General features: G+C 43.7%; 1 protein-coding gene across 1 annotated transcript in view; it reads left to right on the forward strand.

Annotated features, from left to right (window-relative positions):
- CORIN (corin, serine peptidase) overlaps nt 1–27,719 on the forward strand; it is a 498,512-nt gene that overhangs the window by 375,109 nt on the left and 95,684 nt on the right. Inside the window, exons 10-13 of the mRNA XM_040418907.1 lie at nt 9,571–9,675; nt 14,363–14,594; nt 15,386–15,531; nt 25,612–25,719. Of these exons, the coding sequence (XP_040274841.1) occupies nt 9,571–9,675; nt 14,363–14,594; nt 15,386–15,531; nt 25,612–25,719 (591 nt within the window). The remainder of the gene's footprint in view (nt 1–9,570; nt 9,676–14,362; nt 14,595–15,385; nt 15,532–25,611; nt 25,720–27,719) is intronic.

The raw sequence follows: 27,719 nt of genomic DNA on the forward strand, positions 1-27,719 counted from the left end.
AGCTTTACAGGGGGGTGATCAATGACAGGGGGGTAATCAATGACAGGGGGGTGATCAGGGAGTCTATATGGGGTGATCACCACAGTCATTGATCACGCCCCTGTAAGGCTCCATTCAGACGTCCGTATGCGTTTTGCGGATCCGATCCATCTATCAGTGGATCTGTAAAAATCATGCGGACATCTGAATGGAGCTTTACAGGGGGTAATCAATGACAGGGGGGTGATCAGGGAGTCTATATGGGGTGATCACCACAGTCATTGATCACGCCCCTGTAAGGCTCCATTCAGACGTCCATATGCGTTTTGCGGATCCGATCCATCTATCAGTGGATCCGTAAAAATCATGCGGACGTCTGAATGGAGCTTTACAGGGGGGTGATCAATGACAGGGGGGTAATCAATGACAGGGGGGTGATCAGGGAGTCTATATGGGGTGATCACCACAGTCATTGATCACGCCCCTGTAAGGCTCCATTCAGACGTCCGTATGCGTTTTGCGGATCCGATCCATCTATCAGTGGATCCGTAAAAATCATGCCGACGTCTGAATGGAGCTTTACAGGGGGGTGATCAATGACAGGGGGGTAATCAATGACAGGGGGGTGATCAGGGAGTCTATATGGGGTGATCACCACAGTCATTGATCACGCCCCTGTAAGGCTCCATTCAGACGTCCGTATGCGTTTTGCGGATCCGATCCATCTATCAGTGGATCCGTAAAAATCATGCGGACGTCTGAATGGAGCTTTACAGGGGGGTAATCAATGACAGGGGGGTGATCAGGGAGTCTATATGGGGTGATCACCACAGTCATTGATCACGCCCCTGTAAGGCTCCATTCAGACGTCCGTATGCGTTTTGCGGATCCGATCCATCTATCAGGATAAAAATCATGCGGACGTCTGAATAGAGCTTTACAGGGGGGTAATCAATGACAGGGGGGTAATCAATGACAGGAGGGTGATCTGGGAGTCTATATGGGGTGATCAGGGGTGATCAAGGGTGAATAAGGGGTTAATAAGTGACAGGGGGGGGTGTAGTGTAGTGGTGCTTGGTGCAACATATTACTGAGCTACCTGTGTCCTCTGGTGGTCGATCCAAACAAAGGGGACCACCAGAGGACCAGGTAGCAGGTATATTAGACGCTGTTATCAAAACAGCGTCTGATATACCTTTCAGGGGTTAAAAAAAACACATCTCCAGCCTGCCAGCGAACGATCGCCGCTGGCAGGTTGGAGATCCACTCTCTTACCTTCCGTTCCTGTGAGCGCGCGCGTCTGTGTGCGCGCGTTCACAGGAAATCTCGGCTCACGCGAGATGACGCCAATCGGCGTTAGCGTAGCCTGGGGGAGCCGCCGCGATGACGCCTTTCGGTGTTACAGTTGCGGCAAGTGGTTAAACATGAATGGGGGTCACTTATTTTTAATGTCAAGCTGGGCACAAGCTTTTGGAGTGGGCCCCATGTGCCCCACATTAATAGTAAGTGACCTTACCTTCTCAAATAATGGGCAACGTGGGGTTAGTATGAGTTGCAGAATACAGGCCACTTATTATTAATGTGAGACACATGGAATGATGGAAGTCAAAATTCATAAGACTGCCGATAACATTAATAGCAAGTGATTGTTTATGTACCTCATGCTTTAACCCCATGTTGCCCATTATTAACACACCTTTTGTTCAAAATATTTTTTTTCTTATTTGCACCCTCTAAAACCTAGGTGCGTCTTATGGGCCGGTGTGTCTTATAGGGCGAAAAATACGGTATATAGTAATATCTCCAAAAATAGTTATTACTTTACATTTCCCATATGTCTTCTTCATGTTTGGATCATTTTGAAAATGAAAAAAACATTTTTTTTTGGGGCGTTAGAAGGCTTAGAAGTTTAGAAGCAAATCTTAAAATTTTTAAGAAAATTTCCAACACCCAATTTTTTAAGGAACAGTTCCGTTATGAAGTCACTTTGTGGGGCTTACATATTAGAAACCACCCATAAATCACCCCATTTTAGAAACTACACCCCTCAAGCTATTAAAAACTGATTTCAAAAACTTTGTTAGTCCTTTAGGTGTCCCACGAGAATTAGGGTCCTTTCACACGTCCGTAGAACGTGTCCGGATCCGTTCCGCAAAGTTGTTGAACGAATCCGGACCAATTCATTCTCTATGGGCCCGGAAGAGATGCAGACAGCACACAGTGTGCTGTCCGCATCTGCATTTCTGGAGTGCGGCCCCGATCTTCCGATCCGCGGCTCCCGAAAAAAATAGAACATGTTCTATTCTTGTCCGCAATTGCGGACAAGAATAGGCAGTTCTATGGGGGTGCCAGCCGGGTATATTGCGGATCTGCAATACACTACAGACATGTGAATGGACCGTTAAAGGAAAATGGGAATGAAATTTCAAAATTTCACCTTTTTTTGCAGATTTGAAATTTTTATCTATTTTTTCTGCAACACATCAAGGGTTAACCGCCAAACAAAACTCAAAATCTATTACCCTGAATCTGGAGTTTACAGAAACACCCCATATGTGCTTAAAAACTGGTGTATAGGTGCACAGCAGGCTTCAGAGTGGAAGGAGCACCATGTGGCTTTTGGAGAATGGATTTAGCTAGAATGGTAATTGGGATCTATGTCGCATATGAAGACACCATGAGGTGGCTGTACAGTGGAAACTCCCAAAAAGTGACCCCATTTTGGAAACTACACCCCTCAAGGAATCTTTAAAGGTGTGTAGTGAGCACTTTGACCTCAAAGGTGTAGAATTAGGAAACACTTGGCAGTGAAAATAAAAAATTGCATTTTTTTCACAAAAAAGTTGCTTTACACCCACATTTTTCACTTTCCCAAAGGTTAACAGGACAAAATGCATCCCACATTTTGTTCCCCATTTCCCTCAGAATACGGCAACTCCCCATATATGCTTAAGAAATGATGTATGGGCGCACAGTAGGGCTCTAGAGTCAAACAGCAAAATATTGATTTTGCTGACCTGAATTGGCAGACATGGATTTTAGGTGCCATGTCACATGTTAAAAAAATTCCTGAGGACCCAATTTTGGAAAGAGCACCCCCGTACGAACATTGTAAGTGGTGGAAAGGGTACTTTTTAGCAAACAGGTGTCTCACAGAAGGCAGAAACACTTGTTAAAGGATTTCAAAGCACACATTTGTGAAAATGAAAAATTGAATAAATGTAGTACAGCGGCTCTGATCTCTTGTATCAGCTAGGTAAGGTGCACGACCGTTACGACCTACCCCTGGTTGAGATACAATAGAACTAGCAAATGAGTGAAATGGTAGGGGGCACCCCACATCAGATAGTGGAGTGCCCCTACCATTTCACTCAAAATGAAAAATTACTAGCAGACCCCAATTTTTCACTTTCACAAAGGGTTAAAGGAGAAAATGCACCCCAATATGTGTTCCCCATTTTCTCCCCATTCTGAAAACAACCCATATGTGCTTGTAACCTGCTGTATGGGCACACAGCAGGCAAACAGCAAAATATGGATTTTCCTGGCAGGCCTGAATTGGCAGACCTGGATTTTAGGTGCCATGTCGCATTTAAAAGATTACTGAGGTCCCCAGAAATTAAAAACCTCAAGAAGTGACTCCATTTTGAAAAGAGCACCCCCGTACAAACATTTTAAGTGGTGGAAATGGTACTTTTGACCTAACAGGTGTTTCACAGAAATGAATATGTAGTGGTTGGTGAAAAGTGGATCTTTTATGCAGGCTAAATCAGAGATATAGGCCATTTTCAGACGGGCGTTGCGGGAAAAGGTGCGGGTACGTTGCGGGAACATGCGCAATTTTTCCGCGAAAGTGCAAAAAATTGTAATGCGTTTTGCACGCGCGTGAGAAAAATCGCGCATGTTTGGTACCCAAACCCAAACTTCTTCACAGAAGTTCAGGCTTGGGATCGGTGTTCTGTAGATTGTATTATTTTCCCTTATAACATGGTTATAAGGGAAATAATAGCATTCTGAATATAGAATGCATAGTAAAATAGCGCTGGAAGGGTTAAAAAAAAAATATATATATAATTTTACTTACCTTAATCCACTTGATCGCGCAGCCGGCATCGCTTCTGTCTTCTTTCTTTGCTGTGTGCAGGAACAGGACCTGTGGTGACGTCACTCCGGTCATCACATGATCCATCACATGATCTTTTACCATGGTAAAAGATCATGTGATGACCGGAGTGACGTCACCACAGGTCCTGTTCCTGCACACAGCAGAGAAAGAAGACAGAAGAGATGCCGGCTGCGCGATCAAGTGGATTAAGGTGAGTTAAATTTTTTTAATTTTTTTTTAACCCTTCCAGCGCTATTTTACTATGCATTCTGTATTCAGAATGCTATTATTTTCCCTTAAAACCATGTTATAAGGGAAAATAATAATGATCGGGTCTCCATCGTCTCCTAGCAACCGTGCGTGAAAATCGCACCGCATCCGCACTTGCTTGCGAATGCTTGCGATTTTCACGCAACCCCATTCATTTCTATGGGGCCTGCGTTACGTGAAAAACGCACAAAATAGAGCATGCTGCGATTTTCACGCAACGCACAAGTGATGCGTGAAAATCACCGCTCATGTGAACAGCCCCATAGAAATGAATGGGTCGGGATTCAGTGCGGGTGCAATGCGTTCAACTCACGCATCGCATCCGCACGGAATACTCGCCCGTGTGAAAGGGGTCATAAGGTGGTAAAGCTACAGGATACATCATGGATGAAATTAAATTAATACTCCATGGATGAGTGGTAGATTTTAAAACATTCCTGCATGCACAGGCCAGGTTTTTCAGGGCAGGTTTCGCAGTTATAAATGGTGTTTTTCCTTATCCCCCTTTTGTTACACACCCTGCATCTTTTTTGGGTCCTTCCCTTCCTTGCTGTCTTCTGGACTTGACCTGGAAAATGCTGCCCGGGTACAACACAGGCACGATGACTTCCTGAAGTACTGGGACCCATCCCCGGCCTGGCTTTGAAAAATTAGGGCCTTGATAACCACCTCTTGGAACTGAACTGAAATAGCACGTACGCATTGCACATTGCCATCTGTACAATGTGTACGGCCAGCTTTTTGTACCACACTTTCGTTTTGCGTGTGGCACTGCAGGGCTTCAGAAGTTGATCAGAAAGATCCACCCCTCCCATGTGCCTGTTGTAGTCCAGGATACAAACTGGTTTGGGGGTAGTAGTTGTTGTACCTCGTACAGGAGCAGGGGAGCTGGTGTTAGTGTGAATGGTGGTCAGTACAAGGACATCCCTCTTGTCCTTGTACTTAACCACCAGCATGTTCTCATGGAGGAGAGCCGTACTTTCACCCATTCTCAGTGGTTGCCCTACCAGGGATCTAGGGAGGCCTCTCTGATTTTTGCACACTGTGCCGCAAGCCACAGTACCTCTGGCAGTTAGGGACATGAATAGGGGTATGCTTGTATAATAGTTATCCACATAGAGATGGTAACCCTTATCCAGCAGTGGGTACAGTAAGTCCCACACGATCTTCCCACTAACTGCTAGGATGGGGGGGCATTCTTGGGGTTCTATCCGGGAATCTTTCCCTTCGTAAATGCTGAACTTTTGGGTGTACCCGGAGCTACTCTCAAAAAGTTTGTATATCTTTATGCCATAACTTGCCCATTTGCTAGGCAGGTACTGGCGGAATCTAATCCTCCCTTTGAAAAGTAATAGGGACTCATCTACACAGACATTTTTATCTGGGTTGTACACCTCAGCAAACCTGTTTTTAAAGTGGTCAATGACAGGCCTAACCTTGAACAGACGGTCAAATGTCGGGTCGTTTTGGGGTGGGCACTGTGCATTGTCGTTGTAGTGTAGGAATTTCCGAATTAACTCAAATCGTTTCCGGATCATGGTCTTACTGTAAATTGGAGTCTGGTAGAAAATGTCCGAACTCCAATATTGTCTAACGTTTGGCTTCTTTACAACACCCATATGCAGCACGAGTCCCCAAAACTACATCATCTCTGCTGCACTTACTGGGTTCCAACCTAGGGGTCTAGAGTATGGCGATGTAGGGTTCTGTTCAATGAATTGTTGGGCGTATAAATTGGTTTGGGCCACCATTACATTTACAAAATCTTCACAGAAGAAGAATTTTAAAAAATCTAGTTTAGTGAAGCCTGCACAGTCTATCTGTATTCCGGAGCTGCCCACAAAATCTGGAATTTGGGGCTTCAGCTGAGTATACTCGTTGGGATAGATGGGCCATTTTTATTTTATTGGGGTTTGACGTGTGAAATGTGTAAACCTTTATTTAATGTGAGGGGTGTATATGTTGTGTTTTCACACATGAAGGGGCTTGTAATAAATTTGAAATTACATTTAGAAGAAAAAAATTGAAAAAAATAAATGTATTTTCTGTAAAAAAAAAGTATTTTCTGCACAAAAAAAACTGAGCAGACGCAATCAGTAATAGACATTACAGATGGTGCGTTCGTGCAAAATTCTAAATTGACATTACAGATGGTGCGTTCGTGCAAAATTCTAAATTGACACTAACTGAAATATTTATATATATATATATATATATATATATATATATATATACACATACAGTGGATATAAAAAGTCTACACACCCCTGTTAAAATGTCAGGTTTCTGTGCTGTAAAAATATTTGACAAAGATAAATCATTTCAGAACTTTTTCAACCTTCAATGTGACCTATAAACTGAAATGGTTTTCACTTCACAGATGTGCCCTGTCAGGTTTAATAAGTGGGATTTCTTGCCTTATAAATGGGGTTGGGACCATCAGTTGCGTTGAGGAGAAGTCAGGTGGATATACAGCTGATAGTCATATTGAATAGACTGTTAGAATTGGTATTATGGCAAGAAAAAAGCAGCTAAGTAAAGAAAAACGAGTGGCCATCATTACTTTAAGAAATGAAGATCAGTCAGTTAGCCGAAAAATTGGGAAAACTTTGAAAGTAAGGGCTATTTGACCATGAAGGCGAGTGATGGGGTGCTGCGCCAGATGACCTGGCCTCCACAGTCACCGGACCTGAACCCAATCAAGATGGTTTGGGGTGAGCTGGACCGCAGAGTGAAGGCAAAAGGGCCAACAAGTGCTAAGCATCTCTGGGAACTCCTTCAAGACTGTTGGAAGACCATTTCAGGGGACTACCTCTTGAAGCTCATCAAGAGAATGTCAAGAGTGTGCAAAGCAGTAATCAAAGCAAAAGGTGGCTACTTTGAAGAACCTAGATCATGACATATTTTCAGTTGTTTCACACTTGTTTGTTATGTATATAATTCCACATGTGTTAATTCCTAGTTTTGATGCCTTCATAGTCATGAAAATAAAGAAAACTCTTTAAATGAGAAGGTGTGTCCAAACTTTTGGTCTGTACTGTATATATATATATATATATATAAAACTACCACTAACTGCAGGTCTTTTTTCACACAAAAAAATAATATAAAAAACTCAAAAATGTGCAGATGTAAATGAGCACATTACTGATCGATGCTCTGCAGCACGCACGCACACACACAGATTGTGCGTGCGTGCAAAAACTGTAGTATAAAAATTCACTACAGTGTTAAAAAAGTGAACACTGGCTAAAAATTAACATATATATATATATATATATATATATATATACAGGGTGGGCCATTTATATGGATACATCTTAATAAAATGGGAATGGTTGGTGATATTAACTTCCTGTTTGTGGCACATTAGTATATGTGAGGGGGGAAACTTTTCAAGATGGGTGCCATGTCATTTTGAAGTTGGCCATTTTGAATCCAACTTTTGTTTTTTCAATAGGAAGAGGGTCATGTGACACATCCAAACTTATTGGGAATTTCACAAGAAAAACAATGGTGTGCTTGGTTTTAACGTAACTTTATTCTTTCATGAGTTATTTACAAGTTTCTGACCACTTATAAAATGTGTTCAATGGGCTGCCCATTGCGTTGGATTGTCAATGCAACCCTCTTCTCCCACTCTTCACACACTGATAGCAACATCGCAGGAGAAATGCTAGCACAGGCTTCCAGTATCCGTAGTTTTAGGTGCTGCACATCTCGTATCTTCACAGCATAGACGATTGCCATCAGATGATACGAGATGTGCAGCACCTGAAACTACGGATACTGGAAGCCTGTGCTAGCATTTCTCCTGCGGTGTTGCTATCAGTGTGTGAAGAGTGGGAGAAAAGGGTTGCATTGACAATCCAACACAATGGGCAGCACATTGAACACATTTTGTAAGTGGTCAGAAACTTGTAAATAACTCATGAAAGAATAAAGTTACGTTAAAACCAAGCACACCATTGTTTTTCTTGTGAAATTCCCAATAGGTTTGATGTGTCAAATGACCCTCTTCCTATTGAAAAAACAAAAGTTGGATTCAAAATGGCCAACTTCAAAATGGTGCCATGGTCACCACCCATCTTGAAAAGTTTCCCCCCTCACATATACTAATGTGTCACAAACAGGAAGTTAATATCACCAACCATTCCCATTTTATTAAGGTGTATCCATATAAATGGCCCACCCTGTATGTATATATATATATATATATATATATATATATATATATAAAACTCTATATATATTTATATAAAGCCCTAACTACAATTTCTTCTTTTTGTACCAAAAAAAAGGAAAAATTGCCCAAAAAAAATCATTACAGATGTGGAAAAAAAAAAGCACAAAAAATAATCCCCAGGTACTGATCAGGCAGGTATGCACTAAACAGCACTTGGCAGTCACAGCTCGCATGCAGAAAAAGTGGTGAAGAACTGGAAAAAGGTAAAAACAAAACAAAAATGACCAAAAAAAGCGCACGGACCAAATGGCGTTCGTAAAAATAAGGACTGGGGGACTGGGGGGGAGGGACAGCATCTCCAGATTTTCTTCTTTTTTCTTTCAGCAGGAAAAGTTGAAATCACAGTGGTGGTGCACCACAAGTCCCAGCAAGCCAACAAGCAGCACAGAAAAGCACAGAACCTCTCTGCATGCAGTCACCAGCTAGAATGGCTGCATGCAGGGAGGTCCAGCCCTTTTCTGTGCAGCTATAGCGCTGCCATTGGCTGGAGCGTTGTACCAGCCAATCGCAGCGCTGGCAGGCGACGCCAAACACTGGTGTCCCCTGCCTCACCTTGGAGGAGACAGGTGCTGACCGGTTCAGCACCTGTCATCTCCCCCTGACCCCCCTTCCTTCCTGACGCGCAGCTCCATACTGCTTCCAGCGCTGCGATGTGCCGGTCTTCATTGACCGGCCAATCGTAGAGCTTGGAGCTGCAGGGGGGCAGTGCTGCACCATGCAGCCCTTACCTGGCATGGATGCCTGCCCCAACTCCCCTGCAATTTCCTCCCAGCACCCGGCGGACCTTGAGCCGTACATATACGTCTCTGTTCCTTAAGTCACATCCAGCTGTGACGTACATGTATGGCAAGGGTCCTTAAGTGGTTAAATAAATTGTGGTTTTTACATCCTAATCCTTATGCACATGCTCTAGTCCCATCTCAAAGAAATAAAATAAAGCCGTAAGTATTTTTGTTTATTCCATTTACAGGTCAGCCATGCCAAGAAGGGGACTCAAGGTGTGTTTTGCCAGCTTGCCCTGGACCATGTGCCAATGACCCCAACTGTGAAATACCTCAAAACAAGACCAACTGCAGTATGTTCATCACATTCTCTAGTTTTCATTAAATTTAGGGCTATTTCAGATTTTAGTAATAGGACAGTCTCAAATTCGTTTGGTATGATTTGCTATGATATGGTTCACTATCAAAAATATGCAGTCAGCTTGTTCAAATCCATATCAGTGACAATCCAGTCAACATTAGTGATGCCATTGAATTAAAGGGGTTGGAAATATAGTGTTGTAACTAAACAGAATATAGGTAAGAATAGTCATGCCAGTGCTTGACAAAGATTGGTTAACAACTTGTATCTTTGCCAATTTACGTTTTATGGTTGTGATTCCAGGTGTGGCATTGTGGGAAAATTTGCAGTATTTGCAATTTATCCTTAGCTCCCTGACTGGGTTGGCCAAATGTCCTTATGCAGCAGCATAACTAATTTCAAAATGATGGTGTAACGGATCTCCTAGCACCCTGACTGGGTTCCTCTGTTGATGGATGCTCCTAGTGCTTCCCAAGCACTCCGCTCGACACCGTAAGCACTGCCGACCCCACGAACTGCCGTAGCTTGGTTGGGATCTCATCGTCTTCTACCCACAATGGACCTACGACAAGGTTCCAGGCTCCAGTGGGTGACCCTCTCTTCTTTAAGAGAGCATTTCAGGAACAGGAACAACTCTTACAAGAGCTTGGGATCATACTCTGGAGAGTATAATGATTATAGCAGTCCCCAGAGTGTAGTTCTCCAATCCTCCAAACATGAGCCCAGACTTCATGAAGGGTAGAATAGGACACTTTAAAGAGGCTACATGCCATCCTTTTATGCAGGTCTTCCAGCAAGGGACACTCCCATGGGAGACCATGTGGAAGACTGAGACAGTTTCTTACATAAACAAATCACATGCAGTTACAGGCAGAAAACACCCACCTGTGATACAATTAACCAACACAATGGGATAACGTAATCACTCACAGGCAGAAACTACCCATTTTTCCCTTTGTAGAATAATGATCGGGGGGGGGGGGGGGGGAAGGGGTCTCCATAGTTCTGGGTCCATAGTCCATAGGAAGGAGGCTAGCCCTGAGGCCTCTCCAGCAGCCCCAGTGACGGTTCAGTCCGTCACATTTCCCTCTCTCAACAGTAGACTAACCAAGTACCAGACCCCCAACTGGTCTGGACCTGTGTTAGTCAGATAAGATGAATCCAGAACCTCTTCCAGCTGGTTTGCTTGACTCTGCTGCAGGAGAGTGATGCCACCCATATCATCTCCTGGGTAACCACACTGCCGCTGGGGAAAGAGGTCAGTTACCTCTTCTCCCTGGAACGCCCTCTGCCGCTGGGGAGATCGACCGATTGTCTCCTCTCCCTGGAATGCTGCTGGGCAACCATCTCCACTCCCAGCTGAGATGAGGGACCGACAGTCTCCTCTCTCTGTGACATGGGCTGCTGCTGGGGAGAGAGACCGGTTGTCTCTTCTCCCTTTTCTAATACACTGCCGCCGGGAATCTGAGCCAGCTGCGCAGCATCCCTGCAGGGCTGGTAGAGAGAACTCAGTCCCATCTCCACCTTCCGACTGTGGGTCCTCCCATAGTGCCTGATATGCATCATCCAGCCAGGTCTCCTGCCATACCAGGGTCTCGCGCTCTGACACCCACCCCTTCAGGGGCTGCTTTCCCAGTAGAGGCATTCACAGCTCCCATCGCATCCGCAACCTCTGCCCCTCACTGGGGAGACTCTCGCCCCGCCGACGCTGCACGTCCTCCAGGGCTTTGTGCCATACACCTTTCCGGACTGCATCCCTGTAATCTGGGTGATCCTCCTCTTCCTCATGGAACGCTGTCCAAGAACTAGCTGATTCCATGCTGCTGTCGCCAGGGGTGCTGTACGAGTACTAGCGTTGCCCTTATTATAAATCCACAAACGGTGTCTCCGAGCTGCTTCTCCTCGCACTAGGACGCCATTCCACTGCTGCCACCACTTTAACGGATCTCCTAGCACCCTGACTGGATACCTCCGTTGATGGATGCTCCTAGTGCTTCCTGAGGGCTCCAAGCACTTCGCTCGACACCGTAAGCACTGCCGACCTCATGAACCGCCGTAGCTTGGTTGGGATCTCGTCATCTTCTACCCACACTGGACCTACAACAAGGTTCCAGTCTCCAGTGGGTTACCCTCTCTTCTTTCAGAGAGCGAAGCAGGAACAGAAACAGCTCTTACAAGAGCTAGGGATCATACTCTGGAGAGTATAATGATTATAGCAATCCCCAGAGTGTAGTTCTCCAATCCCTCAAACATGAGCCCAGACTTCATGAAGGGTAGAACAGGACACTTTATTGAGGCTACATGCCAGCCTTTTATGCCGGTCTTCCAGCAAGGGACACTCCCATGGGGGACCTTGTGGAAGACTGAGACAGTTTCTTACATAAACCAATCACGTGCAGTTACAGGCAGAAAACACACACATGTGATACAATTAATCAACACAATGGGATAACGCAATCACTCACACGCAGAAACTACCCATTTTTCCCTTTGTAGAATAATAAGCCGGGGGGGGGGGGGGTCTCCATAGTTTTGGGTCCATAGGAAGGAGGCTAGCCCTCAGTCCTCTCCAGCAGCCCCAGTGACGGTCCAGTCCGTCACAGATGGTTATGCTTGTATCTATAGGTTTTGTTTCTGATCCTCAAGACTCAAGTGACCACTCTATGGCCCTCATTTATCATACCTTCACTCCAGAATTCTGGTGTCAAAAAGTCGCAAAAATAGGGCTTTTGTGACTTTTTGCATTTACTTGCCCAAAATTTAAAGGGGTTGTATCATCATGGACAATGGGGGCATATTGCTAGGATATGCCCCCATTGTCTTATAGGTGCAGGTCCCAACTCTGGGACCTGCACCTATATCGAGAACGGAGCCCCGCAAGTAAAGGAGGGCACACTGCGCATGCGCAACCACCCTCCATTCATTTTCTATGGGGCCGGCGAAAATAGCCCAGCACTGGCTCGGCTATCTCCGTCAGCCCCATAGAAATAAATGGGAACAGGGGTAGCGCATGCGCGGTATGCTCCCATTCACTTCTATGGGGAGCCGGCTTTGTGGTGGCCGGACCGGAATCCTCCAGCCTCCAGCTCCGTTCTCGATATAGGTGCGGGTCCCAGCGGTGGGACCCTCACCTATAAGAAAATGGGGGCATATACTAGCGATATGCCCCCATTGTCCATGAAGAGACAACCCCTTTAAAGGGAACCTGTCACCGGGATTTTGTGTATAGAGCTGAGGACATGGGTTGCTAGATGGCCGCTAGCAGATCCGCAATACCCAGTCCCCATCGCTCTGTGTGCTTTTATTGTGTGAAAAAAAACAAATTTGTTCCATATGCAAATTAACCTGAGATGAGTCCTGTCCTTGAGATGAGTCAGGGACAGGACTCATCTCAGGTTAATTTGCATATGTATCAAATCTGTGTTTTTACACAATAAAAGCACACAGAGCTATGGGGACTGGGTATTGCGGATGTGCTAGCGGCCATCTAGCAACCCATGTCCTCAGCTCTGAACCCAAAATCCAGGTGACAGGTTCCCTTTAAGCGATTGTGCAAAATATTGCAACTTTTTGCATATTTACACTACTCACTTCAGTTTTGTAATGTGGGTGGAAAAGTGGTTGTGGTTAGCTATGTTAATGAGTTTCACTCCAGATTTATCATTGAGACTTTTTTTTAAATTTGCAAAAAAGTTGCAATCTCATTACAAGAGGAGGCTGGAGTAGGAGACTGGAGGAGCTTCTCTAAATAAAAGTGCTAGGTCTAAGATAAGACAAATTTAGTAACATGACACATTTGATAAATGTAGCATAAAGTACTCCAACGCAGACTCAAGCCAAACGGACTTCAAATTTTTATAATAAATTCTCCCCTATATGTTTCCTATCTGTGTCTATTATACACTTTGAGACCTCTTTGTACCTTTCTGTTAGCTTTTTTGTGCAAGCAAGCTCACTTAAAAGGGTTATCTAAGATCTACATATAATGTATAATGCCCCCCATATGCCTGGGCCCCTCACAGAGGTTGTACTTACCTGGCTCCCCAGCACCCGCATCACTTCTGATACTAACATGTTCGCCGCTGGATCCGTCGCGCGGATGAAAATAGCCGATAGCAGTCTGCGACGGGGACGAGTCTCCCTAGCATTGCGGGTGCCGGGAAGTGAGGTAAGTACAACCTCTGTGAGGGGCCCGGGCATATTGGGGGGCATTATAGATCTTGGCTACCCCTTTTAACACCCATACTTATTATGTATGTAGTAAATCTGTACTTTAGCTTAGAGGACTTAGTCTTCCATATGATTCTGGCTGTCCTACAGAGCTGGCTACACTATTTCAGGAGCTATTCGGGTGATTTACTGCTCATTTTGCAAGTTATGTCCACATGTTATGCAGTAGGATGACTACTTTGACAGCAGAATACAATTGCTGTACACAGATGTAACAAAGAGTGAACCAGCCATGAAAATAATATAGTAACTAGCAGCCTTCCTCCTTCTCAGGCCATCTGGAGAAACAGCTGTGTCACCGGACATGGATACTCCTCTCCCATGAAGTTGCATACTATAATATTTGCTACATCTGTGAAAAGAGAACTAAAATAAGTGAAATTTGTCTACCCTGTTGCAAATATTAACTGAAATTAGCTGTAATTGCTTTTTTTTTTTTTTACTTTCAGGTCAGTGTGAGCCGATAACCCTTGAACTTTGTATGAATTTACCATATAATTATACACATTTCCCAAATTATCTTGGCCACAGAACGCAGAAAGAAGCCTCCATAAGCTGGGAGTCCTCTTTATTCCCAGCCCTTGTTCAGACCAATTGTTACAAATATCTCATGTACTTTGCTTGCACTATTCTGGTACCAAAGTGTGAACTTGAGACAAACCAACGGATACCCCCTTGCAGGTAACTTATCTAAGCGTCGTGTCCAGAATGCATTCCTTCATTGCAGTGCAAGTCACATTATGTTAAATTGTTTTCAACTGTGGTAAATTCTAAGCACACTGATTCCGGTGTAGTTGTCTTCATTGGACAACCCCTTTAATACTTTGCTTAGTTGCAAGGCTTTCAAGCAATATCTCCTGGCGCTAGACATTGTGAGCTTCCTTGTCAAATAGAATGATTCTTTATTTGATTTTGGAGAGGTCATCTTAAAGGGGGCTGGCCACTTTCTGGCTACTTGTGACCAATGTGTAGGTAAGATGGCCATATAGCACTTACTAACATAGCCTTTGTTAGGAGGATCTTTTGTGGTGTCCACATAGACATCCGGACCAAAAGATGGCTGCTGATGGAGTGTCATGTGACCAGGCATATGACTCAGCCTCCTCCAATCAAATACACTGCGCCTGCACTAAATTCCCAACAGTGAACTGCAGATGGCAGGTGTAGTATATTTGAATGGAGGAGACATTATATGGGGGTGATTTGCCTGGTCACATGACCATCCATCAGCAGCCATCTTATGGACATGATTTCTTTGGGGACAGCACAAAAGACTTGAAAAACAAGAGGGAATATCTTATGAAATAAAGAAAATGCCACATGAATTTGAACAACGGCTATATTAATAAGTACCATATGCACCTCTTACAAACACACTGGTCAACAGTAACTAGAAAGTGGCCAACGCCTTTAATTAAATGTAATGGCTTCTCTCTATATTGGTATTTAGATTGTCCTCTATCTAATTCCAGATCTCTCTGTGAACATTCCAAGGAGCGCTGTGAGTCTGTATTAGGGATTGTGGGGTTACAGTGGCCTGAAGACACTGAATGTAGTCAGTTTCCTGATGAAAAGTCTGATAACCAGACATGTCTGATGCCTGACCAGTATGTGGAAGGTAAGATCTATTACAATTTATCATTCAAAACATTTTTATCTCCTTGATAAACTGCACTTATCGTGTTACTGTTTACATTCGTTAAACCAATTAGCTTGCAATACATTACAATATGGAGTAATGTCTTATTTTTTATAATCAGACGCTCCTTGTGTGTCTTTACACTTTCTGAGGATCTTCCAGAGCTTCCAATTGAACGTGATATTAAAGTAAAATTGCACTTCCAGGCACTGGCGTAACTATAGGGGTCACACCTGTCGCAGTTGCGACCGGGCCCCTAAACCAGGGGGGCCCAGAGGTGCTGTATATTTCCCTTTATAAGATGCACTGCATCTTTTAAATGGAATACTAATGAGCGCTTCCATAACGAAAGCTCTCACTAGTCTGCAGGATGAGGGGGAGAGAAGCGCTGTGTGCGCTGTACAGTACTTACCCCCTCCTCCCACTTCCTGGGGCCGGTGCTGCTGTGTCCTGGCTGCCTGCAGCGTCAGGACATACATAGCGCACTCTGACCTGAAGCTACAGGAGGTCAGGTGACTGCAGCGCAGGACCTGAGAAAAGATAAGAGCCTAGGAGAGGAGCGGCACAGCAGGAGAGGTAAGTTTGTTTATTTATTTTATAGTCTGATCTGAGGTCTGATATGGGGGTCTGAAGGGTCTGATTGGGGGTCTGAGGAGTCTGATTGGGGGTCTGATTAGGGGTCTGAAGGGTCTGACTAGGGGCCTGAAGGGTCTGATTGGGGGTCTGAAGGATCTGCGTGCGGGACTAAAGGGTCTGATTGAGGGTCTCAAGGGTCTGATTGGGGGTCTGATTAGGGGTCTGAAGAGTCTGATTAATGGTCTGAATGGTCTTATTAGGAGCCTAAAGGGTCTGATTGGGGATCTGAAAGGTCTGATTGGGGGGTCTAAAGTGTCTGATTGGGGGTCTAAAGGGTCTGATTGGGGGTCTAATTTGGGGTCTGAAGGGTCTGATTGGGGTTCTGAAGGGTCTGTCTGGGGGTCTAGAGAAGTCTAATAGGGGTCTGGAGGTCTAATGGGGTCTGATTGCGGGTCTAGAGGTCTAATGGGGGTCCTTTTGGGGGTCTGGAGGTCTAATGGGGGTCTGATTGGGGGTGTGGAGGTCTAATGAGGGTCTGAATGGGTGTCAGGAAGTCTAGTGGGGGTCTGATTGGGGTCTAGAGGTCTAATAGGGGTCAGATATGGGAGTTTGGAGGTCAAATAGGGGTCTGGATGTCTGGTCTGAGGTCTAATGGGGGTCTGGAGGTATAATGAGGGTCTTATATGGGGGTCTGGAGGTCTAATATGGGTCTTATATGAGGTATGATATTGGGGCTGGGGCTGGCATTGATGTCTAATGGGGGTCTGATATGGGATCTGACAGAGATCTAAAGGGCGGTCTGGTCTCAGATAGGAGGGTCTCATCTGGGGTTTGATATGGGGGTCTCATCTGAAAGGTAAGGGGTTATTTTTTTGTACTGGCACACTATCTGTGTGGTACCAGTATTTTCAGGGGGACTGTTTCTACAGTATAGTATTGGAGATTGGGGGGGGGCAGAATGGGGTGTTGAAAAGGTGTGGAGGATGATGGAAAAGTAGAAAAGTACGATGTCTGTTAAACTTTGCAGAGACGAGACGCAGCTGAAAGAAGTCACCATGGCAATCTGGTCTGAAGGAGAAGATGAGGAAAGAGAATATCTACATCAGAGGAGACATCACTGGATGGAAGAGGTACATATGCGGGGCTGTATTACCCTGTATGTTCTGTAGCGCTGTATGTAATGTTTTCCATGTACAGATGTAGCAGGGCTAACACACAAACTCTTAACTCCAATTTCTTAACTCATTGTGTTATCTTTAAACAAAAGCCATTGAAAAGCAATTGAAGGTGTTTGCTTAACGCATTTACACTGCGTGCAGAATTATTAGGCAAATGAGTATTTTGACCACATCATCCTCTTTATGCATGTTGTCTTACTCCAAGCTGTATAGGCTCGAAAGCCTACTACCAATTAAGCATATTAGGTGATGTGCATCTCTGTAATGAGAAGGGGTGTGGTCTAATGACATCAACACCCTATATTGGGTGTGCATAATTATTAGGCAACTTCCTTTCCTTTGGCAAAATGGGTCAAAAGAAGGACTTGACAGGCTCAGAAAAGTCAAAAATAGTGAGATATCTTGCAGAGGGATGCAGCACTCTTAAAATTGCAAAGCTTCTGAATCGTGATCATCGAACAATCAAGCGTTTCATTCAAAATAGTCAACAGGGTCGCAAGAAGCGTGTGGAAAAACCAAGGCGCAAAATAACTGCCCATGAACTGAAAAAAGTCAAGCGTGCAGCTGCCAAGATGCCACTTGCCACCAGTTTGGCCATATTTCAGAGCTGCAACATCACTGGAGTGCCCAAAAGCACAAGGTGTGCAATACTCAGAGACATGGCCAAGGTAAGAAAGGCTGAAAGACGACCACCACTGAACAAGACACACAAGCTGAAACGTCAAGACTGGGCCAAGAAATATCTCAAGACTGATTTTTCTAAGGTTTTATGGACTGATAAAATGAGAGTGAGTCTTGATGGGCCAGATGGATGGGCCCGTGGCTGGATTGGTAAAGGGCAGAGAACTCCAGTCCGACTCAGACGCCAGCAAGGTGGATGTGGAGTACTGGTTTGGGCTGGTATCATCAAAGATGAGCTTGTGGGGCTTTTTCGGGTTGAGGATGGAGTCAAGCTCAACTCCCAGTCCTACTGCCAGTATCTGGAAGACACCTTCTTCAAGCAGTGGTACAGGAAGAAGTCTGCATCCTTCAAGAAAAACATGATTTTCATGCAGGACAATCCTCCATCACACGCGTCCAAGTACTCCACAGCGTGGCTGGCAAGAAAGGGTATAAAAGAAGAAAATCTAATGACATGGCCTCCTTGTTCACCTGATCTGAACCCCATTGAGAACCTGTGGTCCATCATCAAATGTGAGATTTACAAGGAGGGAAAACAGTACACCTCTCTGAACAGTGTCTGGGAGGCTGTGGTTGCTGCTGCACGCAATGTTGATGGTGAACAGATCAAAACACTGACAGAATCCATGGATGGCAGGCTTTTGAGTGTCCTTGCAAAGAAAGGTGGCTATATTGGTCACTGATTTGTTTTTGTTTTGTTTTTGAATGTCAGAAATGTATATTTGTGAATGTTGAGATGTTATATTGGTTTCACTGGTAAAAATAAATAATTTAAATGGGTATATATTTGTTTTTTGTTAAGTTGCCTAATAATTATGCACAGTAATAGTCACCTGCACACACAGATATCCCCCTAAAATAGCTAAAACTAAAAACAAACTAAAAACTACTTCCAAAAATATTCAGCTTTGATATTAATGAGTTTTTTGGGTTCATTGAGAACATGGTTGTTGTTCAATAATAAAATTAATCCTCAAAAATACAACTTGCCTAATAATTCTGCACTCCCTGTAGTTTAGATAACACATCTCATAAAGCATGTGTGTTTACTCTACTACATCTGTATGTCTTTAAAGGGGTTGTCCACTTTATTTTTCATACGAGCGCTGCTTTCTCTGTTTTCCTGCTCACTATTGCTATTGCTGCCGTGAGCAGGTGAACAGAGCAGAGAAAGTAGCTCTCATATCAGTACTGCCCTCTTTTCAAACAGCTGATCTCCCGGCACCCATGCCGGTCTGATATTAATGACCTATCTTTAGGATAGGTCATCAGTAGTAAAAAGATGACAACCCCTTTAACAGTAGGACTGGAGGGAATGGGTTAGGTTGATAATTTGGCATGGGGGGGATGTTTCAATTTTTGCCTCAGGCACCAGAAATGCTAGGTGCACACCTGCCCCTTGCCATAAAGCACTGAGAGAAGGTGGTGGTGGGGGGCCCAAGCTGAACTCCTGCACCAGGGCCCATGAGCCTTTAGCTAAATGGAGTATGGATGATCAATGATGGTATAAATAAAAGAAGGAAAGTCCAAAATGAGTAGAATTCAATGGGTTTGAAAGTGCACATGGGTGTAACTACTGGGGTAGCAAGCATAGCAGCTGCTATGGGGACCAATATCTAAGGGGGCCCATCTCCACTCAGACATACATGCAGTTAATGATATATATTGACAATTGAAGAATACATTACTTTTTGTATTATTTCTGTGCTGTGATTATTGTGTATTTGTTTATTAGGAAAACCAACATAATTGTAAGCTAGTCAATATTCTGAACTTGCTACTGGAGGGGGTCAATGCGAGGTGGGTCCCCAAGTCATGCTATGGGGCCCCATGAGTTGTTGTGACACCCCTGTGTAATAAAAAAAAAAGCCTAGCTGGCATAGACTTCAGTTTTTGGCGCATGGAAGGGCATAGATGAGCCTGATTTGTTAAGAGGCATCCACCTCTTAAAAAATTAGGCGCATCTCATGACAGTGCAGAGAGCTCAAGACTGGTGTATGGATGCGCCAGTCTTGATATATGTTCCCCAATATGTCTGCGTCTAGAATCTGTCTAAAAAGTGCCGCAAATTGGAGCAATTTCAATGTAATATGACACAACTAGGGTCTCTACACCTTTATCTACAGTATTTCACTTGAAAAGGGGGTAAGGCCTAACTAGAATTGGGTAGAGTGCCAATGGAATTGGGCACTGCTTAGGATTAGAGATAAGCAAATGAAAAAAAATTTGATTCGCCAGTTCGCCAATTTTTGGGGGAAAAATTTATTTTGACACGATTATATTCGTGGTGAATTTCGTTAAAAAAGGGCTATTTCCTAGCTGCAGAGAGCCTTTATAGTGGTGTAGAACACTGTGCCTTGCAGTAACACACATACCAGCTAAAGATGGTGGGTGAAAGACGGAGGACTTTTCATCAGATGTGTGGCATCTGGCGGCATCAGAATAGTAGCTGAGGCAGGTAGCCAGAAGAAACCGGTCTCTTTTGTCAAAGTGTTGATGTGGCACCATGGATGATCTAGTCTGATGCATCAGGCATTGCTTGTGCTCCAATTTCCTCCTCCTCCTTCAGTTCAGCCCCCACAGGGCTCTTGTGGCCAAGAGATGTAGGCGCCACGTCTCCAGTCCCCTGACCAGCCAGATTTACCATCATCTGTTCCAGGACATGAAGCAGTGGAATGACATTGTTCCCGTAGTCCTGGCGACTGACAAACAATGTTCCTCCTCAAAGGACCTGAGCAAACGGCAGGTGTCACGCATGAGCTGCTACTGGCTAACATCGAAGTTACACAGGGGACTACTCCTGTCCACTTGGATCATCAAGAAATCTTTTATGGCCTTTCTCTATTCGTATAGTCGGTCCAACATACAGAGGGTGGAATTCCAACAGGTGGAAACATCGCATATCAGCCTATGTTGGCTGAAGTGCATCTAAAGTTTCCTGGCCATTTTTAGGATGTCTTGCACATGGGTGGAAGACTTCAGGAACCGCTTGACAACCATATTGAACACGTGTGCAATGCAGGGCGCATGTCTCAGCCTTCCTTGACACAGCGCTGACACCATGTTCTTCCCGTTGTCGGTCACCATGGTTCCGATTTTGAGTTGTCGCAGAGAAAGCCAGGATTCGATTTCTTGATGAAGGACCCGAAGCAGTTCTTCCTCTGGGTGACTCAGTTCGCCCAGGCAAACCAGGTGCAGAACAGAGTGTGAGTGATAAGAAGTGTCACACATGGTTTGCATACACTACATGCCTCCAACATAATTCTTGGATCTCTCCATTAAAATAATGTATTTGCTATAAATCACGAGAGGGGCATAGTTGGATACATTGACTTCACAAGAGATACAGAGCAGAGGAGTTTGCTTTGAAATAAAAAATTTCACCACTGCATAATTCGGCCCATATAGCAAAAGGGGGTGTACAATCACCCATCAATTTTCCACAAAAAAGCCTGTTTCACATAAAAAATTTCACCACTACGTAATTCGGCCCATATAGCAAGAGGAGGTGTACAATCACCTATCAATTTTACAAAAAAAAGCCTGCTTCACATAAAAATGTCACTCACCACTACGTAATTCGGCCCATATAGCAAAAGGATGTGTACAATCACCCATCAATTTTACCAAATAAAGCCTGTTTCACATAAAAAAAATTCACCATTACGCAATTCGGCCCATATAGAAAAAGGAGGTGTTCAATCACCCATCAATTTTACAAGTGCAACGCTGAACGGCGAATATATTTTTATTTTGCCACTAATACATGGCAGACAGGGCTTTAGAATATATAACTGCGCCACTGAACGGCAATTAGGCCTTAATTTTTTTCCACTTTTACACTACACAAAAGGCTTTTCAACATATAAGTGCAATGCTGAACAGCGCATATATTTTTATTTTTCCACTAATACACGGCAAACAGGGCTTTAGAATATATCACTGCACCGCTGAACGTCAATTAGGCCCTCATTTTTGCAACTTTTACACAACACAAAAGGCTTTTTACATTTAATTGCAACGCTGAACAGCGAATATATTTTTATTTTGCCACTAATACACGGCAGACACGGCTTTAGAATATATCATTGCACCACTGAACGGCAATTAGGTCCTCATTTTTTTCCACTTTTCCACTACACAAGGCTTTTCAACATATAAGTGCAATGCTGAACGGCGAATATATTTTCATTTCGCCACATGGCAAACAGGGCTTTAGAATATATCACTGCACCGCTGAACGGCAAGTAGGCCCTAATTTTTTCAACTTTTACATAACACAAAAGGCTTTTCAACAGATAAGTGCAACTCTGAACGGCACATATATTTTTCTTTTGCCACTAATACACAGCAAAAAGGGATTTACAACATGTAACTGCACCGCGCAAGTGCAAATAAGACTTACTGTAGAAATATTTACTTGTAATAACCCCGATTATTGGCTGTATCAAACAGCACTTGCACCCCAATAACAAGAATAGTTTGCTGGAATTACAGAGCTGTATAATGGCAATTTGGATCCCCAGTCAGTGCACCAAGGTGTAATAGGATTGTTCCTATTACCCAGTCTGTAACCTCCCCTACTGAACCCTGTTCTACATAAATGCTGTGGAACAATTCCTCCCTATCCTTTTCCTGCACTTATAAATCATTTTTTCACCACAATCAAGTTTTTTCCTATCACTGTCCCTAGCGCCTGCCTCCCTGCACTAAGTACACTGGTAAATGGCAGAATCTAAGATGGCTGCTGCTTTTGATAGGGCTGTGACATCACAGGGCTGACTGGCTGCTGATTGGCTGTATGCATGGCATTATGGGGGACCCCGCCTTCCCAGAGTACCTTTCTCCATGTCCTCACATGTGCAGCAGCCATTTTAGGAAAAAATTTGATTCGCGAGGAAATTTGGAATTTTTCCTGAAATTCGGAACAAATTACACTTTGTTAGCTTCGATTCGCTTATTTCTACTTAAGATGCAACATTTGGCTCAATTCTCGTGTAGAATTGTGTCTCAAAGTAAGCCAAAGATAAGCAACCCTGTCTCTTCATGCTTCACATTTAAGCTACTGTATCTAGCTTCTTGTGGAGTAAAAAATAGTTCTTTATTGGCTCATCGTATAAAATCCACCAAAATCACAGGAAAAAGGTGTACAGTAACATGTTTCGGGCTACAGAATCCAGCCCTTCATCAAGATGTCTTGATGAAGGGCTGGATTCTGTAGCCCAAAACATGTTACTGTACACCTTTTTCCTGTGATTTTGGTGGATTTTATACGATGAGCCAATAAAGAACTATTTTTTACTCCACAAGAAGCTGGATTCTCTCTTTCTATTGGATATTCTATTAGGCCCAGTTCTGGCCTTTTTTCCGTGCTCGGTGGATTAAAGTCAGAGGTGAGAGCTGCAGCCATTTCTTTCATTGTTTTGAAGCTACTGTATCTATATGATTCATAAACCTGGGCCTTTATGTTCAAATTCTTCATCTCTGCTTGCTATCAGTAAATGGATGAGACTGCTCTGGCCTACAGTAGTCCTGCTCACACAGCTGATGGACTTGCTACAATGTAATGCTGCAAATCAAGGCAATCTTTGTTTAGCTCAAAAGGGATTTTGTAGGATGAAGGATCCAATGAAGCTATAAGTTAACTGAAACAGAGATTTTGAAAATGTTGAGGTACTGAAACATTAAAAAAACGACCATTATTGCCCATCTACAGTACCGTGTCTCATGATTCATACTCCGTGTGCTGTGCTGTACTGTACTATCTGTTGTAAAAAGATAATTAAGCAACCAGTTAAATTAAAGTTGTATTGTATTATTACCCATTAATCATGGCATGTCTAATGTCAGAATTTTGTAATATCCTTGTACCCGGTGGGGAGGTGCAGAATGAGGATGAGAGTGTTGAATGTGGCCTAGATGGTGGTAGTAATACTCAGCCATCTTCAGTAGCAATATCCTCTCTGGCTCTCAGTGCAGTGACTGGAGGGTGTACTTTCTTTCCTCAGGGCACACCCTGGTATTGGGGCTCCTGCCTGGTGATAGTTGATGTTTGGTGTTTGGCAGAGTACAAAGCAGGACTGTGGGTTAATTGGCCATTTTATGGTGGGGTCAATAACCAAGCCAGTTGGTATAAATAAATAAGTTATAACAGTGTATAGACAGCAGCAATAATTTGTGGTTGTAGTACTCCTTCTCCCTGTCTTTCTGAGTCTCTCAACAGAACCTTAGGCTGGCAATAAGGTTCTTGGTAAATTATTCTGAAAATTCCTTGACTGAGGGGTGCAGATGTAAGATACAACTGGCCAGACCATCTCGAAGTGTAGAAAGGTGCACTGGCAATATTCCTGCTCATAGCAGCTATAAACGTGCATGATACCTTGCTGTCTGACTTCACTACATGGCATCGTAGATTCGGGTCCCTCTAACTTCCTTCTTGCTCTCTCTATAGAGTAGCTATTGTTCTTTAGCTTTAGAAGTTTTAGAGATTATGTTTCTCTGGAATTTGTCTGCAGAGCTTTCGCACATATCCGTCCTCTTCCTCTGCTAACAACAAAATCCTCTGGGGGTGGACCCAGGGTCTATCTCCCTAGAAAACCTTACTTATCCATACCATGCCATTAGGTACACAAATACAATAAATCACAACATTTCACTTAACAATATCACATTACATCAGTTTACCCTTTGCAGTGACCCTGTTCTTGCTCCATTAAAGTAATTTTCCAGTGGGAAAATATTAGTGGAAATGGCTTAGATGTTTACTGCTCTCCTGTATCTCCTGTCCTTATACTGCCAAGGTCTCTGCTGGTTTGTGGCTGCTAGTGCATAGTGATTGGCCGAGTGGGCATTTGCTTTGTTCCAAGACTGGATTAGGAAGTAGATATCAGCAGGGATCTGGGCAGCAGTGGGACAGGAGCGGCAGTGGATTGGTGCAGCCACCAATGTTTTTTTTTTTTCTACTGGAAAACTGTTTTAATAGGACTAACAAATGTGATCTATGCATGACATTAGGCTTGAGTGAATGGAGTTCAATCACTTTGTTTTAATGCTGTACAGAGACCTGTCTCCGTACAATGCTAAAATGTATTACCTCCATGGAGGCAAAATTAGTTTCACCCGAAGTCGCGCAAGACTTCGGTGAATTAATTCAGTATTCATTTCTGCATTTTTAAAAACATTTAAAATTCGGAATCTAAAGTTGTGTTCTGTACCAGCTGGTCCCTCGGTACCAAACCTGACTTCGGATTGCTATTTTAAAATGTTTTTAAAGATGCAGAAGTTATTACCAAATTAATTCACCGAAGTCTCGCATGACTTTGGCTGAAACAAAGGCAATACATTTTAATGCTGTACGGAGACAGGTCTCAGACAGCATTAAAAAGAAGTGTTTGAACAAATCGACTTCAGATCTATGATCCGAAGCTTGATTTGCTCAACACTACATGACATATATCAATTTTTTTTTCTATTGTTTCTCTGTATTGTAAATACACTAGTTTGTTTCATTAGTTTTTATTTTTTATGGTGCGGTATGACTATCATATTTGGGGTATAGAGTATAATTATTCTGGTGATGTGATCTGGTATGGCTGACAAGACTTGCATGTCATTTTCTGCTCAGAATGCTCGCCCAGCCACTTCAAGTGTCTATCTGGTCGTTGTATCTTGGCCTCCAGAAGGTGTGATGGAGAAGCAGACTGTGAAGATGACAGTGATGAAGCAAATTGCGGTAAGTTACAGATATGCTTCAGTTGTCTTGGCATCAGAGAGGATTTCGTGACTGTTTCTACTTAAGAATGTCCAACATGATTCTGAGATTATCCTTGACATGAACACTTATTTCTGGTTAATTCCATACTGCTGTCACTCTGTCTTGTTCCTTAGAGCCAAAACCTTTCTGCTAGCTAAGAGTGCCTCATATTTGTGTAAAATAATGTAAGGTAATATCTTAGCAATATCTAATCTAATATCTGTACAATCTTATGCAGAACACTAAACAAATTCTACACTGTAACAATCTATGCCAAAAGTGAATTTCTACTTACTGTTCCACAAGTGATAAAGGGAATAACTACATGTGATGGGTTTTGCTCAAAGTTCTGGTCCTCCTGGACCTTGGTCATGTTGTCATACAGTATGTTAAGTGAAAATTGGAGGAGGAGAATAGCACATGTAGCACTGTGGAAACTGCCTTCCCCCACCAGGTGCTCTTTTCTGGCATGTCACAGCATTTCTTGGTATAAGTCAAAATTTATTGTTCTATCAATGATGGCAAGCCATTGTGGCCCAGATGCAGAAAAACATGCCCAATCCATACTATCACCACCGTATTTCACAGATGGGATGAAGTTTTATGCTGTAATGCAGTGTGTGGATTTCTCCAAATAAAACATTTCTCATTTATACAAAAAAGTTCTAGTTTTGATTCATTTGTCCACAAAGCCAGCGATGGACTGGCCATCGGGAGTACCGGGAGAATCCCGGTGGGCCGATCGAATTATGGGCCATCCAGGGCCGCCATCAGGGGGGTAAAGCCGATACCCCAGTAAGGGGCCCGGACCCCGGGGGGGCCCGGCCGGTCCCGAGCCATTTTAATTTTTTTGCTGTCAGTGTGTTAACTTTAAAATCAGCGCTCATCTCTTTACTATCTTACACTGACTCAGCTCCAGTAACAGCAGGCAGTGTGGGGGCGGCGCTCACTCACTGACGTCACACGCCTGCTCCTCCCACTAGGCGGCGCAGGCGCGTGACGTCAGTGAGTGAGCGCTGCCGCCCGCACTTGTTACTGGAGGCTGGAGGGAGCTGAATGTAAGGTAGTAAAGAGATGAGCGCTGTGTTAAAATTAAAGTTACTGTCTGCAGCCTGCAGGATACCGATTTATTAATGTATACTACTGTGAGTGGCGGGGAGGGGGATCTATGGATGACGGCACTGTTATAGGGAGGGGGATCCGTGGATGGCACTGTTATGGGGGGGGGTCTGTGGATGACACTTATGGGGGGGGTCTGTGGATGACACTTATGGGGGGGATCTGTGGATGGCACCATTATGGAGGGGGATTTTTTTTTCTAAATTCAGAGTAAAAATAAAAAAACTGTTTATACTTACAGTGGAATGTTTTTACTTATGTTTTTTTTTTAGTGTGTTTGGGAAAAATAAAGTGGGCCGGTCTGGCTAAAGTCCAGGGCCACTTTATTGTCCCAGTTCATCCCTGCACAAAGCAATGTTCCAATAACACTCTGGTTTGTCCAGATAATCTTTAGCAAACTGCAGACCGGCAGCTTTGTTCTTTTTGGAGAGCAGCGGTTTTCTCCTTACAATCCTGCCATGCACACCATTGTTGTTCAGTGTCCTTCTGATTGTGGACTCATGAACATTAACATTAGCTAATGTGAGAAAGGCCTTTAGATGCCTAAAAGTTACCTTGGGTTCCTTTCTGACCTCATGGACTATTACATGCCTTGCTCTTGGTGTGATATTTATTGGTCGACCACTCCTGGAAAGGTTAATAATGGTCTCAAATTTCCTGAATATTTACACAATCTGACTGTGGATTGGTAGAGTTTTGGAACCGTTTCCAACCTTGATGAATATCAACAACCCTTTTTTCTGAGGTCCTGTAAATATCAAACTTTGATAGATTCCTGTTCTTTAAATAAAACATTTTGCCCTCTCACACCTGATTGTTATCCCATTGATTGAGATCACCTGACTCTAATTTCACATTCA

The sequence above is a fragment of the Bufo bufo genome, chromosome 2 (genome assembly GCF_905171765.1).
Source record: "Bufo bufo chromosome 2, aBufBuf1.1, whole genome shotgun sequence".
Classification (NCBI taxonomy): domain Eukaryota; kingdom Metazoa; phylum Chordata; class Amphibia; order Anura; family Bufonidae; genus Bufo; species Bufo bufo.